At 36.8% G+C, this 15,464-nt stretch overlaps 1 protein-coding gene across 2 annotated transcripts; it reads left to right on the top strand.

The window, feature by feature from the left end:
- The first annotated feature begins 281 nt into the window (after positions 1 to 281).
- Positions 282 to 15,464, top strand: LOC145626754 (TOM1-like protein 5). Of its 2 annotated transcripts, XM_081679225.1 has the most exons (11): positions 282 to 444; positions 1,220 to 1,278; positions 1,946 to 2,070; positions 5,868 to 5,946; positions 6,132 to 6,230; positions 6,340 to 6,453; positions 9,220 to 9,386; positions 9,576 to 9,651; positions 12,807 to 12,892; positions 14,308 to 14,643; positions 14,725 to 15,464. In XM_081679225.1, the coding sequence occupies exons 3-11, from the start codon at positions 1,964 to 1,966 to the stop codon at positions 15,056 to 15,058; spliced, it is 1,398 nt and encodes a 465-aa protein (XP_081535351.1). In that variant the 5' UTR covers positions 282 to 444; positions 1,220 to 1,278; positions 1,946 to 1,963; the 3' UTR covers positions 15,059 to 15,464. The 2 variants fall into 2 exon arrangements, with proteins under 2 accessions (XP_081535351.1, XP_081535352.1); XM_081679226.1 differs by lacking the exon at positions 1,220 to 1,278.

The raw sequence follows: 15,464 nt of genomic DNA, 5'->3' as shown, positions 1-15,464 counted from the left end.
ATCCCTAAACTATTTTGCTGACTCATAGTCCCTTAACTAATGCTTAGTCAGCATAGTCCCTAAACTTTTGCCTAGAAAACACCTAAAGTGGTGGAGGAGAGACCAAAAGTGCACAAAAAAGTTGACAGGGACTAAAAGTGCACAAATACAAAAGTTTAGAGACTGTATTTTACCTTTACTCATGTATTCAGATTCGTAATGCTTACCAAAATACAGCACAAAAAAAAAAAAAAAGAATAATTTAAAGGCGCTGTCGTCCTCGTGGCGGTGCTGGACATTTACTGTAAAAAATAGCAATAATTCTCTCTCCTGACTCCTTCCCTTTCACTTTCTGTAATCTTAAACCCTTCTCATTCTCAAGATTCTCTTCTTTCATCACCTGAAATTTTCTTCATTTATTAATGCTTCATTTCCTTTTCATCTCCGCTATTCTTTGATTCTCTTGTAAGTTTTCATCATTTTATCAATTTTAGTTTTCGGATTAATTCATCATTTGTATTTGTATTCTAGTTTACGGATTTGATATATGCAGTCTTAAGGGCTAACTATAAATACTCCGTATTATATATTCGTTCGGAGTATGTATATATACACGGAGTATTTAGTATAATTTTAATTAGAAATGAATGATAAAATCACGCGTTTGATCGGTGTAATTAAGTTGAATTATTTCTTAATGTTTCTATGTTAAGCTTCTGTATTTCATAATTTGTTAGGAGATGGAATAAAGTGATTTTATTAACTTTGCTTGTAATTTCGGCAATGGGTATATTGAGAGGAGTGTGGTATATTGAATGATTGAAATGTAAGCAGTAAGTATACTTTGGTTGATGTTGTTTTTGGATTTTTTAGGGGTTAATGGAAGTGGGTATTTGGGTGATCAAGTGGAATTTAATGTTCTAATATAAGTATGTGTTTTTTTTTTTTTTTTTTTTTTTTTTGAAAGAAGTATGTGTTTTGTTAATTATATGAAGCTAATGTAAGTACTTCCTCCGTTTTCTTATGATCGCAATATTTTTCTTTTTTCGGAAATTGTAAAATGATTGTAGCATTGCTTTAATTGGTTGATGAATTCCTTTTTTTTTTTTTTTTTTTTGGCATTCCCACATTGTTGCAATTAATTGAAAACGGAGGAAGTAATATTTTGTGTGTTTGAAAATGACTTTTGGATTGGCGAGGTATTGTTGGACATCATATTAAGTATTTTTTATCTTTCCAGTGTACCTGGTATAGGCGTATGTTTCTAAGTGTTCTTGAGGCTGCACAGACTGTTGATAGGTAAATCACTTCGCTATTATTGCTATCTTCCATTAATTGGTGTCGTGCCTCTAAATTTCTATGTGATCATTTGATCTTGTTAAGAATCATTGATTTTTATTTTGTTGATAGCAATGTATGCAGTGCACGTTTGTTGACGAGTAACACTTCTCACATATCATTGTCTGTTGTTATCATATGCATGTAGTTGTTAGTTACAAGTAATAGATTTAGGTTGGGTGAGCTGGGTTAAGTTACGAACGTAAAACCCGCTTTGTTGTTTGTATTTGCCATCTGAAATTATCAGTCTATCATTAATCATGCTTTTTTGTTTGGCTTTATGAATGGTTTTGTTAGTCTGACTTCTGACATTCCCTTGTTACATAAGAAATTTGCATGAAATTGAATTAGATGGAAAACAAAGCTACATGTTTTATCTAATGACTCAAAATTCACCATGTTCAAGTCTATGTGATCCAGTAACATGACTCACGTCTGGAGTTTGGTCCATTTATTGGAATTGCATGAGGTTGTTTTGTTTTGTTTTTTTATTTCGAAGCTGAAATGTTCAGTTAACTTGTGCTACCAAGGATTGATTTACATGCTGATCTCATATTATGAAATGTCACTCTGTAGCTTTGTTACATGAAAAACGACTTCTGAAAGTTTTTACCCCATTTGTTGGCAGACTCAAAACTTTTTGGAGATGACAATGGCTTCCGAGCTTGTAAATATTGCTACAAGTGACAAACTGACTGAGGTTGATTGGGCCAAAAACATTGAGATCTGTGAAATAGTTGCTCATGATCAGAGGTATATCCTGTTAAATTAAACTCTATGTTCTATTTTGGCATACAATCAATTATGAAATATTTTATTGAGCTATATTGTTACAACTTACAAGTTTGGGGCATTAAGAATTTAAGATTATAACTGCTAAGAGACTGTAACAAAAAAATTACATCTAAGGGTTCCCTTATCGACATCTGGTACTCAAAGTTTTGATTTGACTTTTAATATCTATTACTTGTAAACACTCTCAACTTCTGCTGGAGCATGTTTCTTTGAAGGTCTGTGTATATATTGATATAAAAAGGTTGGTAACAATGACACTACGAGAGTTTGAGGTTATATGCATGTCTACAGGAAGCAGTAGACAGATGTTTTTGTCCATATGCTTCAGCGTTCTATAGATCTTAGTGTTAATCTTTATATGCTCTGTTCATGTTAACAGAGGTGATGTTTAGCTAGATCAAGGTACTATTGCTATGGAGCTGTAATTCTGTAAGAGGGAATTGTAGACTTGTATATTTAATAATTACTGAGTCGGGGATCAGGTAGCCAGCATCCGGTATAAAGACTAAACTTTAGCATATAATTGAGAAAGTGTCTCCTTGGTCGATCCCATCTGTTTTTGCTGAGGCTTTGTTCTGCTTGTTTTGGCTTTGTTTACAATTAAGATCTCAATCTGAGCTATCCTTCGTTTACATTGGGATTTTTTGCCTTTTCTTGAACTATACATGTTTGGAGATGCTGATTTTTATTCCCCTTATTTTCTGGTTCTGTAAGACTTTACAAGCTGAAAGTTGCTCCAAAGCGTATTAATAGTTACGAGACGGTAAAACCATATTAATGTTTTTTTTTTTTTTTTTTTTTTTTTTTTTTTTTTTGTTTTTTTGGGAAAAATTGCCCGGAATAATTTCACACTTGGGGCGTCCACCCAAAATAATCACACCTTTGGGTTATTTTTAAGGAAAATTTGATTCTAATAATTTCACCTTTGGCCGGTTCGCTGTTAATAATCCTACCTTTTGACTATTATCTAATAATCTCACCTTTGGGGGCTATTCTGTTCTAATGGTCCTTTATTACGTACGGGTAACCTGTTGTTTGGGTAAGTCTTTTTTTTTTTTTATAAATTCCTTGGCCACGCATCAGTGCATCACCCCCCTTCCCCAACCACCGGTCCGCCTTCATTTCCGACCACCAGGCACCAACAACAACAATTAACCCAATTCAGCCCCTCATACCACGCAATCCCTTTGCCCTTGCTGCTCCTTGCTGACTCACCAACAGTTTCGCCACCAGCATCTGCACCTCCTTTTCACCAGCAAGCCAGCACCCGCGCAATTCAATATCTCGCAATCCCTGCACTAGTGCACTCCAATCCGCCACCAATCAACAGCAATTCAACCTCCAAATCATTGCAATCAGCAGTTTGGCCACCTACAATCATGATTGTGGCCTCCATTTGAGCAATTTAACACCAACATCTTCAATTGATGCTCCAATTTGAAGACCCTAGATGCGCCTTTGTTGGGGCGGGGATTTTCGTAGTGGGGAGGGCGGGGTGACTTTTTCAGGGGTTAGGGAAGGTTAGGGCTGGGCGTTTCAAGGTGTGGGAAGGCTGAAATGAATCGATTTGGGGTGAGCATAGGTTGGGGTGGGGTGTTTCGAGGGTGCGGGTGGCTGGGATAGGCTGTTTCAGGGGTGGGCGTGGCTGGGGTTTTGTGTTTCGGGGGTGGGGGTGGTTGGGGTGGGTTGTTTACTTGTTTTAGGGATGGGCATGGCTGACTTTCGGGGGGTCCTGGGTGGGGGTGGCTGGTTGCAGGGGGAAGGGTGGGCTGCCTAGCCGGGAAAAATGGAGGAAGGAGGGGAAAACGATAAGGAAAGACCAAAGGAGGGAAGGGAAAAAAATTAATTTTTTTACAATCTTTTATTAAAAGAATTTTTTTTAAAAAATTAGACGAATCACAAAGTGACGTGTGGCATGCTAACCCATTATACCGGTTACTAACAAGTCAGGGACCATTAGAAGAAAATGCTTCTTAAAGATGGGGTTATTAGATAATAATCAGAAGATGAGATTATTAATAGCAAACCGGCCAAAGGTGGGATTACTCGAATCAAATTTTCATATTTCAAATAATCCGACCTTTATACTCAATCCGTTCATAATGGTCCCGAGTAACCAGTAACTGGTTAGAGAGGTAATTTTTTTTTTTTTTATCAAGTTTAATTTACACGTGTCAAAACTTGATTTGTCCAAAATTAAATAAAAATTAATAAAAAAAGAAACCACCACCTCCTAAGCCACACCATTTCAGCCACCACCATCCCCACCACCATCCCTAAACCCCTGAACCACCACCCCACCTAGAGCCGAAACCACCCCCGAAACTAACCTATCGATCGGGATCCCACCCCAACCAACCTTACCTCAAAACCCCCTTCAAATAATCGAAACCCCATCAAACCAGACCTCAAGAAGATCAGCGCGGCCGGAAAAGGGACGGGGGATGGGGAAGGGGCTGGATCGGGACGGGAAAGGGGTTTTTGAGGGTGGGGATGGTTTTATAGCTTGTAGGGGCTTTGCGAAAGAGTGCTTGGGTTCTCGTGAGAGAGGGGGTTGATAGTTCAGGGGAGGGGGGTTCGGGTCGTCCGACGCTTTCTCTGGCATTGTCGCCGGTGCCGTGGTTAGGGCTGGGTAGCTGGAGCCGCAGGGCATGGGATCAGACTTAGGCAGCAAGGACGACAACTGATGGGTGGTTTCTAAATTTTTATTTTTTTCTTTAAAATAATTTAACCTTTTTTAAAATTTTACTTTATTTTATTTTTATTTTTTGCATGTGTCAGGTAACTTGTTATGTTACATGACCTGTTGGGACCATTTTGAGCGGATTAGGTGTAAAGGTTGGATTATTTAAAAATAACCCAAAGGTGGGATTATTTTTAGCGGAAACCCCAAAGGTGGGATTATTCCGGGCAATTTTTCCTTTTTTTGGGTGAGGGGAGGAGGGAGACTAATAGCTATGAAATAGTGAGACCACAATAATGTGTTTTTTTTTGGGAGGTGGAGGTGGGGGTGGGGGTGGGGGAAGGTAAGTGAGTCATTGGCCTATGACTTGATAGCCTAGATAACAATTAATGTCTTTCTCAGCGTTGGAAGACAATTTTATCTTAAAGTGAAGATTGATTTCTTTTAAATTCAAGATGGAAACATTCTTACCATCATCAGAGGGGTCATGTATCCGTTTTCTGATTTTGTAAACTTTTTTGTCTTGATAAGAAGATCCAGGTTGAGGGTGTAAATGGAAAAAAAACAATAGTACTTTCATTCTAAGTTCTTCATTGTGTCATCATCTGAATGTTTAGACCGGATTTTGGTGTTTCTCTTGGTGACCATTGGGTATGTATTGAGTTGTATTCTATGTGTTAATATGTAGGATATTAGCTTTTAGCGGTATTAGGTGATGTTAGAAGCCAGTTGCTAAGTTAAGTAACATCTCTATTAAATAATCAATTATTTATTTAATTATATTCTTGTGTGGTTTTTATATAGTCTTTTCATGAGGAAACTGTCTATGATGAGGTGGGATTAAATTTTGCAAGCATATGGCTGATAATCTGTAGTTTAGGCTGGACTTACTAATTACCTGCACAATTTGTGCCTAGGATCCTTTTGCTTGATGAAAGCAAATATGCTGGCTGAATATAATGTACCTGTTTTTTACAAAATTTTGAGGTCTTTAGTGCACCTCTCTTCTCTGGTGATTTCTTTTCTTCATCAGCTAAAAGTTTTGTTATGTCTTGGCAATTATTCTGTATAGGCAAGCAAAGGATGTGATGAAAGCGATCAAAAAGCGCTTGGGTAGTAAGAGTTCAAATGCTCAGCTGTATGCTGTTATGGTAGGTAGAGCTAAACAGGTCTTTCAGGATTCATTGCATTTTCTTACAAATTTGGACACTTCATTGTTGGTCTTTTTTGTGTGTGTCATGTAAGAATAATGATGCATGCCCTTTCAACTGTTGTTATGAAAAGAGAACATCTTTAAAAATGGTTTGGTCATTGGTTTGTTTTTGGAACTTTCCAGCTGTTAGAGATGTTGATGAACAATATTGGTGAGGCTGTTCATAAGCTGGTGATCGAAGCAGGTCTTCTCCCTATTCTAGTTAAAATCGTGAAGAAAAAGGTATTTGCCGCTTCTTGCATATTTTTCTCTCACCCAGAAAAGCTGATGGAAAGCAACAATTTTGATAGTCTGTTTGTGCATGATCTCACTTTCTTGTCTCTTGTTACAGTCTGATTTACCAGTGCGAGAAAGAATATTCCTTCTTCTGGATGCAACACAAACATCAGTTGGTGGAGCGACTGGAAAGTTTCCTCAATACTACAATGCTTACTATGAGTTGGTGGTAGGTATACATGCATGCATTTCTAGCCTGTAACCTGTAAAGTCTTGTATTATTCAAAGCAATTATAAGAGTTGAACTGAGCTGTATGGCTTTTTGCTGGTATATGGTGGTTCTTTTTTTCTTTTTTTTCCCCCCTTCATGTTTCTTCTAAGCCCTAAGAGAAATGGTTGTGAAACATGTCAATTAATTTTGTATTAATGTGCGAGGTGTGTGAACTTTTTGGTTCTTGAAGTATTGCTTTAGATTACCTACTGCTTTTTGCAATGATATTGAATCAGTTTCAAGCCTCTCATATTCATACTCCCCCCTTGTCCTCGGAGGATTGTTTAAGATTATTTAAGATGCTTTGTTCACAACAATTGGGAAGATAGGAAACTTAAGCGATGCTTCAAGGTTAAATTCGTTTCTTGCTATAAAGTAGTTAAGTAATCACATCTCGTGGTCATTTCAATGTATAAAAAGACTGGAGGCGCACCAAGGAGTTTCAGAGTTCCTTGCGCCTAAGGCGTGCCTCATTGAAGTGAGGCGCATATAATAAACAATAAAAAAAATTCTGAAAAAAAAATCTATGGGCTTAGTGCATCTTATGCTGCGCCTCATCGAAATTGCCTTGCCTAGACCACAAAAGGTGCATGACCCCTAACACCTTGTGCCTTGTGGTTTGGACTTTGGAGTTGGACTAAGGTGTTGCATTGTATTACATTCAATCAGTCTAATTGTTTTTGAACTCATAAGTTAGTTTATTAATGCCACAGTTAGAATTGTCTGATTGAAGTATGAATTATTGTATTAGATAGTGCTGTACCAAATTTGAAATCCTGGCCCTGCCACTGTTCGTAGCCTTATGTCACACATTATGTCCTTTTTCTTTTCTTGTGGCTTCTCTGTGTATATTTCTTTCTTTTCTATTAACTCGTGTAGATTCTTTTTTTTTTTTCCCCTATTAACTCATGTAGATTCTTTATTATACTCAATCGGTCAATCCTTAATAAATTATAGCCCTACTTTTGTCACTTGGCATGAGTCATACTATAGTCTTAATGTGGAGGTTGAGAGAATTTAATGTGAATTTAATAATTTCTCAAGTTTTGGGATACATCAGCATGTATTAGGGTAAAAACTAACTTGAAAGGTTGGAACAGTAGGACAAAGTTGGCATATTTGAGATGGGGAGGGGGAAGAGGAATGCAGAGGGTTAAATTTCCAAGAAATTTTTGCTAGAAAATTTAAGGTTATAATTGTTGAAGATGCTTTTCATTGTCCTCTTGTCATATTTGGATGAAAATTATGTGTCACAACCCGAGTGTTTTGGCATCAGATTGTGCGGCGCGCTCTGGCCTTTTAGTGACATGGACACAAGCCTTGTGCAGAAATGGGACTTGTGAGCACAAAGCAACACAAGCGAGCGTTTGGACTCAAGGGCGCTTACGCCTATTTGGTGATGCTGTGCGGGTTTTCTGGGCTTGTGATGGGCATACATGTCAAAGCGGGCACCAGCGAGTCCGATCATGTGCTTCTAATAGAGTCTAGTGAGTAGAGGGGGGTTGTTATGCAAGCAAGACACAATATCTATAAAGGTCTAACAATAACACATGCATAAAAGCAAAGCAACACTAGGTAGAAGGCCTTTGGATTTCATTAATCTCTTGCCCTTTAAATTCTCGATTGACAGTAACGCAATAATTGCATCTAAGGCCTAGAAAACTTAAACTAAAAGCCTAGAAAACTTGAAGCCTAGAAAAACATTAGAAAGAAATCTAAGACACAGAAAGGAGGTTGAATTCTAACACTATGTTACTTGGACACTGTTACGAGTGTATGACTATTGGGGGCTATCCAAGTATCCTGCCATGTCAAGTTTGAAAATTTCAGACATGGGGACACTATCCTAAAATTGGACACGGGTGTAGGGACATGGCATTAGTGGGACATATTAATGTTTCAGAAGACTTTTTGCACAAGTTTACTCACATTTTAGGCTGACTTGAATGTTCATTATTGTTGAAATGTTTATCAGAAACTTTGTGAGCAACATATCACACGTATTCTTCTTTTCCTTATAGCATTATCTTCTTCGATTATGTGTCCAAGATAATGAAGTTTCTGGTAAAAAATGCACCCTTTTTGGAGGGTTGAGAGCCTAACACAGATGGAGAAGGAAAAATATAAGAGTTAAAGGAACCTAGATGAAAATGAACATGAAATTACTAAGGAGCAAAAGCATCTTTTCATGTTCTAAGAGTTAAGATGGGGGTAGCTTGAAGAGGTACTGGGGTGATATATTAAAATGTGGAAGTCCTTTGAGCTTGAATTTTATTCTAATTATGTTATCTTTCCTTTTTCGTATATTTTCCTCTCTGTAAAAATAAGGGTACAATAGATGCAAAAATGTTGTTCCCCACACTTCAGGGAAGAAAATGTGAGAATTATGCTTCCCTCTTCAAAAAAAAAAAAAAAAAAAAAAAAAAAAAAAAAAAGAGATGGAAAGAATTGTAGAGTTGGTGACTGAACCTTTACATCTTGAAATTGTTTACGTAGTGGTAGGTATTTTTATATGTTTTCTTTTGTTAATCCAAAAAAAGATGGAAAGGAATTGTAGAGTTAGTGACTGAACTTTCACATCTTGAAATTGTTTGTGTAATAGTCAGTATTTTTTATACATTTTCTTTTGTTGCCTTTACTTGATTATGATTTATTGTATTGTATTTGGGTAGTCTAATAACGATTTCTAAATTTAAATTGAGCTGATCAGTTCTGTTTATTCAGAGTGCAGGAGTAAAGTTTCCTGGAAGGCCTAATGCAGTCTCATCGAACCATAACTCTTCTGGTGCAAGCCAAAGTAATTTAACTGTTGGTAGCATTGCCGCCTCAGCCAGTGAAAGGGCCCCAAAAAGGGAAGAACGTCAAGAACCCCAGCCTGCACCTGGGTCCAGGTAGATTGATTTACTAATCACTTTCTTCATAATTATGCTTGACATTCTTTTGATTTTCCTGATATAGTTGTCAAATATCTAATAGTAATCTAAGTCATGAATATGTCAATGTTTCAAATAGTAACTTTGCCATGGTGAATTGTTAGTATAATATGAAGCTTATTACTTTTGAAATTTGTGCCCATGCAGTATAATTGAAAAAGCTAATGCTGCTTTGGAAGTTTTAAGAGAAGTTCTGGATGCAGTCAATGCTCAAAACCCTGAGGTATTTTTGAACTCATTTTCTTTCGGTGGATGCTACATTTTCATGCATATTCTTCAGTAGCTTTATGTGCATTTTGAATACTATTATTCAAGCAAAATTTTATTTCTCTCTGTCAAGTTTGACCAAGCCTAAGCCAAATTGGGCCTCAATATGAACATTGTGAGGTTCAACTCACGTGGCTTTGCATATATTAATATTTATTTTCTTATTTTTCCCCCTTTGTTACTATGATTTTATTTTTTTTATCCATAAATTATTGAAATAAATCATTGAAAATGTTGGTAAAAAATATCTTAGAGGATGCTAACAAAAAGAAATTAATAAGTTGAGGAGAAAAAATAGGAATCAAGCTGATCTCAGAGTGTAGCTTTAATCAACTGGTCAAGCTTAGCTCAAACTCAAGGCTATCTGAGCTCTGCGCTGAGCTTGGTTTTAAAAAGCGCGCCTAGCTCCCAGGCTCTAGGAAATGGGCTTTAGCTAGGCGAGGCTCAGTCACCTACGGAAGGCGCGCGTCTCGTGCGCCTCAAAGCACCTTTGGTAAGGCGCGCCTTTGCGCCTCAAGGAAAATAACTAATGTTTAAGTTGTAAATTGAAGAATGATGGACATTTTTTCAAATTCAGACTACCTTAGCTTTACATATATCATTATTTAATTTATTATGAATCTTTTTAATTGGTATTAAGTACAATCAAAGTAAAAAATAATTTGAAATAAATATCAAAATACATGCGCCTTGCATACAAAAGGCGCGCGCCTTCGCCTCGCGTCTAGGCTGCAAGGACCATTTGTGCGTTGGTGCGCCTTGCGCCTTTTAAAACTAAGGCGCTGAGTCAAAACTCATACAAGCTGAGCCAGAATCTGGCAATTTGGGATTTGAAGGATCTGGGAATCTTGTGTTTTTTCCTACTAGTACGACAGTCTCCAATAATATTGTATAATTAGGCACCAGGACAACCGTTGAAGTTAGTGTCTCCAAGTTAGCTGTATGATCCTTTTTTACCCTGTCACCTTTATTTTCTCTTATGATCCTTTTTTTTTTCCCGGGGGGGGGGGTAATTTCTATAAATTACTTCCATTTGAAATGTATTTGTAAAGATACTTGTCTATATCTTGAATCTTTTTTTAATTTATCACCTAAGTTGCACTGAAAGGGCTGGGCTGCTGAGTGTTATCTTGCTGCAGTTCTTGAAATCAATCCCTTATGAAATATTCCTCACGTGTATTAGATTAACATGTTTTTGGTTGCGTAGCGTTTTTCTTATCCATTTCTAGTTTTCATGCTATAATCTAAAACAAGTGAGACAAGACCTTTAAATACTGGTGCTAAAGAAGCAGAGTGTAAATTGCTGTTAGGATACTAGTTGACCTCAATTTTTTATTTTTTTTATTTTTACGATTAGTGAAGCTCTAGTCAAAACCCGAATGAAGCTTGTCATTATTTGGCTGACCTTGATTGAGATGTACTTTTTCCTTTTACCGGGTAAACTAGGTGTGACATGAATTGAGAGCGTATCATATAGCTAATACTGAAACATTTTGAAGATTTTATATTGGCTGATGGATATGGCTGCAAAGGTTTGTGGTTATTTATTGTGGAGGTAATTCTAAGGGAGGTGGGCATGGGGTTTTGGATGGAGGGGACTAGTAGAGCTACCAGCCTACCACTTAAGATATCAAAAGAACTTGTTAAGATTTTAAGATAGTTTTCTTGAAAAAAGATTACCACTAACTTGTTAAGTAATTAAGCTTACCACATCAGTTACTCTAAAAAAAGGTAAATAAAAGGGGGAGAAAGAGAGAGAGATTGCACACAGGGACAATAGTGCTGACTGCTCTTGTTTTGGTGGATCTGACCTATTTTAGATCTGACTCACGAGTTTACTTTCTCTCCTAAGGGTCAGACCTGGATTTCATATCTACACCCGGGTCTTGTTCTGTCAACAGTAGGGTAATGGCCCAAGTCTGAGCATTACAGCACTTTACAATATTGGGAAAAGTCTAGGCAAACTTCCTTACCTTGCAAAAGTCTAATTTCCATGGATATCAAGCACTGCATGCTACACTATGTCATCTGAGTTCCTTAATCAACTCGTATAATGGTATGGAATACTTTTCAGGAACATTATATATCAGTTAGACACTTTAATTATCTTGAAGGTGTGAACAACCTCTTTGTAAAGAATGACTTAAAGAGACAGGGAAAGAAGAGAAAATTATGTGAGATATATACTCACAAATGGGATTTGAGATCATAAATTTAGTATGATTTAGCTAACAATACAATCTGAAATTTGATATGTATTTATAACATGATAAAGACGTGCAGAACTCCATTTAAAATCAAGAATATGTATATGCTGTGCTCCTACCCCCGTGTCTAATTTATGGAAATATTTATCAATTACCAATGTCCAAAATATGAGTCTTGACACACCTAACACATGGATATACACTCATTTCTGACACATTTACAGTAGTCATAACGTGTCTAAGTAACATAGATGACATGCAAACTAGGTTTTGGAGCTGCTAAATGTTGCCTGTGGTGGCAAAATTAGTCATGAATCAGTTGTCACTAAGTTAAGTGTTGACATGTTTGAGCATTGTTCTTTTGGCTGTTCCTGCCTGTTCCTTCCAACTCTGAGCTGTACCCTTGTTCTATAAAATGTTACTCTGACTGTTATTTTGTTCATGCTCCTGTATCACTGGCCTAGACTAAACAGGTTTTTACAAAATGTTGTATCTGTTTAGTTTGTAAGACATGTTTGCATGTTCTTTTAGATTTTAATCTTATGAAGAAGGTAAAAGAGACGAGTTTCTGTGTTCTTTGTGTTTATATTTTAGGCTATCATCCGTTCCAATCTACTTTTTGTATTGGTCTCTTTGTCATGAACTAGATAAGTTTTCTCCTGTTATCATCTGGAACTTTGATTGTACCATATATCCTCAAAAATTGAACAAGAAGCTAGGGGAATTCATTTAATGTCTACATGTTTTGGCATGCTTCTTATGTCATTCATGACTTCATCACCTGGGTTTGACTGTATATAGTGCATAGTTATAGGGGTAAGGTAGTAAAAGATATTAGCTATAAATGGAAATAATGCTACTTAAACCTAGTTTGACTGTAGCTCTCCATGTGTTTCTCTTTCAGGCAGCAAAGGATGAGTTCACTCTTGATCTTGTGGAGCAGTGTTCATTTCAAAAAGACAGAGTAATGCACCTTGTGATGACATCCAGGTATATATTTTAAAGTAGTGTTTCTGGTTTCCAATTTTTTTAATTTGGTTTGTTGTTGTATATGCTCATTACTATAATACTATGTCATCCTCTCATCAAAACAAAATCAATTATAAGTGGGATTACTGGAAGACTTTAGACTCAAATCTTTTGTTTTCCGTATGCATTCCAATTTTTAATATTATATTCACAGTTGATCTACTACCTTGAATGTTTTACTAATCTAAATTGTAGAAAGTGAGCGCGTTTAGGAAAATAGTGGTTAAGGTATGAGAGATGGAGCAAAAGGTGGATGAGTGTAAGAAATAAGTAGAGAGTAAGGGAGTGAGTGGAAAGGTGTAAATACTGTAAATAGTGTGAGTTGGAATGTTTTGAAACATCCGAAAGCAAAAGTGAGTCGAACTCTTTGGGAACGGAGGGAGTATATACCTTTTATTGCTCTCAAAATTATATGTAATCTTTTGTGGACAATGATGTTTCGTTACAAGATGGCACACCTTCACTGCTAATTTATTAAGTTGTTCACACTAAGTTGGTGCCCTGTGCTGCTCTTGAACCTGTCAGTCTGTTATAAGAAGGTTATTATACCATATATCAATGTGTTTTAGGTATTTTTGTTAGATAACCCTCACGTTGGAATCCATCATGTGGTGAACCCAAACTTTTAAACTGCCAATAATTAGATGTAGAAATCAGAGAGCCTATTATGTAATTTTCTCATTTGTTGATAAAATGAGCAAATGACCCCAGGTGTATATAACAAATTCTAAGAAATCAAGCATTGGTAGCTTTAAGTTTTTGATTTATATATTTGGTAGCAATAAAATAATTCAATTTACACTTTAATTAACCAATAGTAGTCTTCTTCAGGTCTACTTTTCCAAAAGAGTGCCAATAATTAGATGTAGAAATCAGAGAGCCTATTATGTAATTTTCTCATTTGTTGATAAAATGAGCAAATGACCCCAGGTGTATATAACAAATTCTAAGAAATCAAGCATTGGTAGCTTTAAGTTTTTGATTTATATATTTGGTAGCAATAAAATAATTCAATTTACACTTTAATTAACCAATAGTAGTCTTCTTCAGGTCTACTTTTCCAAAAGAGGGTAAAAGAAGAATAGTCCCTATGTTCCAAAATGAATTTCGTGTTCATTCTCTATTTGAAATTATTGGTGAAAATTATTTATATCTTATTTTTTTTATATTTATAATTTTAATAATATGTTTAAAAGTGTAGAATTTTTTTCGGATCATCCAAACTTTAAGTGCAGAATTTATTTTGGGGCGGAGGGTAAAGAGTCTAAAGACAAATTTTGGACTATGAATAAACTGTTATAATTGGGGTATTGCTATATGCTATTACATCGAAGATCATATCATGAGTTTAACTATGTCCATCTTTTTATAAACAGAGATGAGAAATTGGTCTCTAGGGCTATAGAGTTGAACGAGCAGCTTGGCAGGATTTTAGCAAAGCATGCAGCTCTACTTTCAGATGGCCCTGCACCAACAGCTAATGTTCCTGCGTCTCCCAAGCAGCCCACTCCACCATTGAGCGATACTAATCACATGGATACTGCCACATGGGTAGCAAACCATAAAAGTAATAATACTAATGGGGCTAGGGGCACTTGGGCATCAAACCATAAAAGTCATGTTGCTCAACCCACATCATCACCAAATCATATCAATCGTACGGACCATGAAGATACAGATGAAGAAGAGGAGGCAGCGCAGCTTTCTCGTAGGTGTGTGCCTTTACAATTTATCTTAATTTTCTATTCTCCTAGGTCTTGGGATATGTGTTGTTGACCTTGGACTTTACTCAGGATTCGGAAAGGAAAAGCACTTGTGAGGCCTGAAGATGAAGAAAGTGCAGAAGAGAGGCCATATGGAATGCAGGGTGCTTCCATGCCAACAGAAACTTTGCATCGACCTCTTATACGACCTCTAACTCTTGAGTCACCATCTCGTGAAATGCAGGCGCCACCTTCAGCTACTTTGATCCCACCCCCACCTGCAAAGCATGTTGAGAGGGAAAAATTCTTCCAGGAGAAGAAGGGAGATGGCGCTTCTTTGTCAGGCCACATGAGAGGTCTTTCATTACACAGTCGCAATGCTAGTAATAGCTCGTACAATGGGAGTATAGGTTCTTGTGAATGATATAGTAGCCGACTGAGTATATTTATGATTTATTATGCGGCTTTTAGTGTTTGAGTATTGATATTAATCTGCTGTGGAAGCAAAGAGGTCTTTCATTGTTGTAGTTCTGGGTTTGTGTGAGAGCGTCTGAAGATGTGGACATACAGGAATTCGCCTGGTTACTCACTACAGCCTGCTGGTGGCGACAATTTCTGTATACATGCTTGTGTCGGTGTCGGTGTTGGTATGTTTGTGTAACTAGTAATTGGGAATGGTCTTATTGGTCTATAGGTATCAGATTTTCTGTAGCAAAATGAGTTTGTAACTGAGTCGTTTATCCTTATTCGACTTATGGGCATATGTATATCTATACCTGAGTGAATGTAGCAATCATTAATTTATTTATAAGCATACTTGATTACTTGTA

Source organism: Chenopodium album, chromosome 4, assembly GCF_948465745.1.
Source record: "Chenopodium album chromosome 4, dcCheAlbu1.1, whole genome shotgun sequence".
In the NCBI taxonomy this organism is placed as follows: domain Eukaryota; kingdom Viridiplantae; phylum Streptophyta; class Magnoliopsida; order Caryophyllales; family Amaranthaceae; genus Chenopodium; species Chenopodium album.
The sequence above is the reverse complement of the archived record's forward strand: the minus strand, read 5'-3'. Positions and strand labels throughout refer to the sequence as shown.

Coding starts and splice junctions, on each gene's coding strand:
- LOC145626754 (XM_081679226.1), top strand. CDS start 1,964: ATGACAATGGCTTCCGAGCTTGTAAATATTGCTACAAGTGACAAACTG. Junction 2,071..5,867: donor ATAGTTGCTCATGATCAGAG/GTATATCCTGTT, acceptor TATTCTGTATAG/GCAAGCAAAGGATGTGATGA. Junction 12,893..14,307: donor CACCTTGTGATGACATCCAG/GTATATATTTTA, acceptor TTTTATAAACAG/AGATGAGAAATTGGTCTCTA.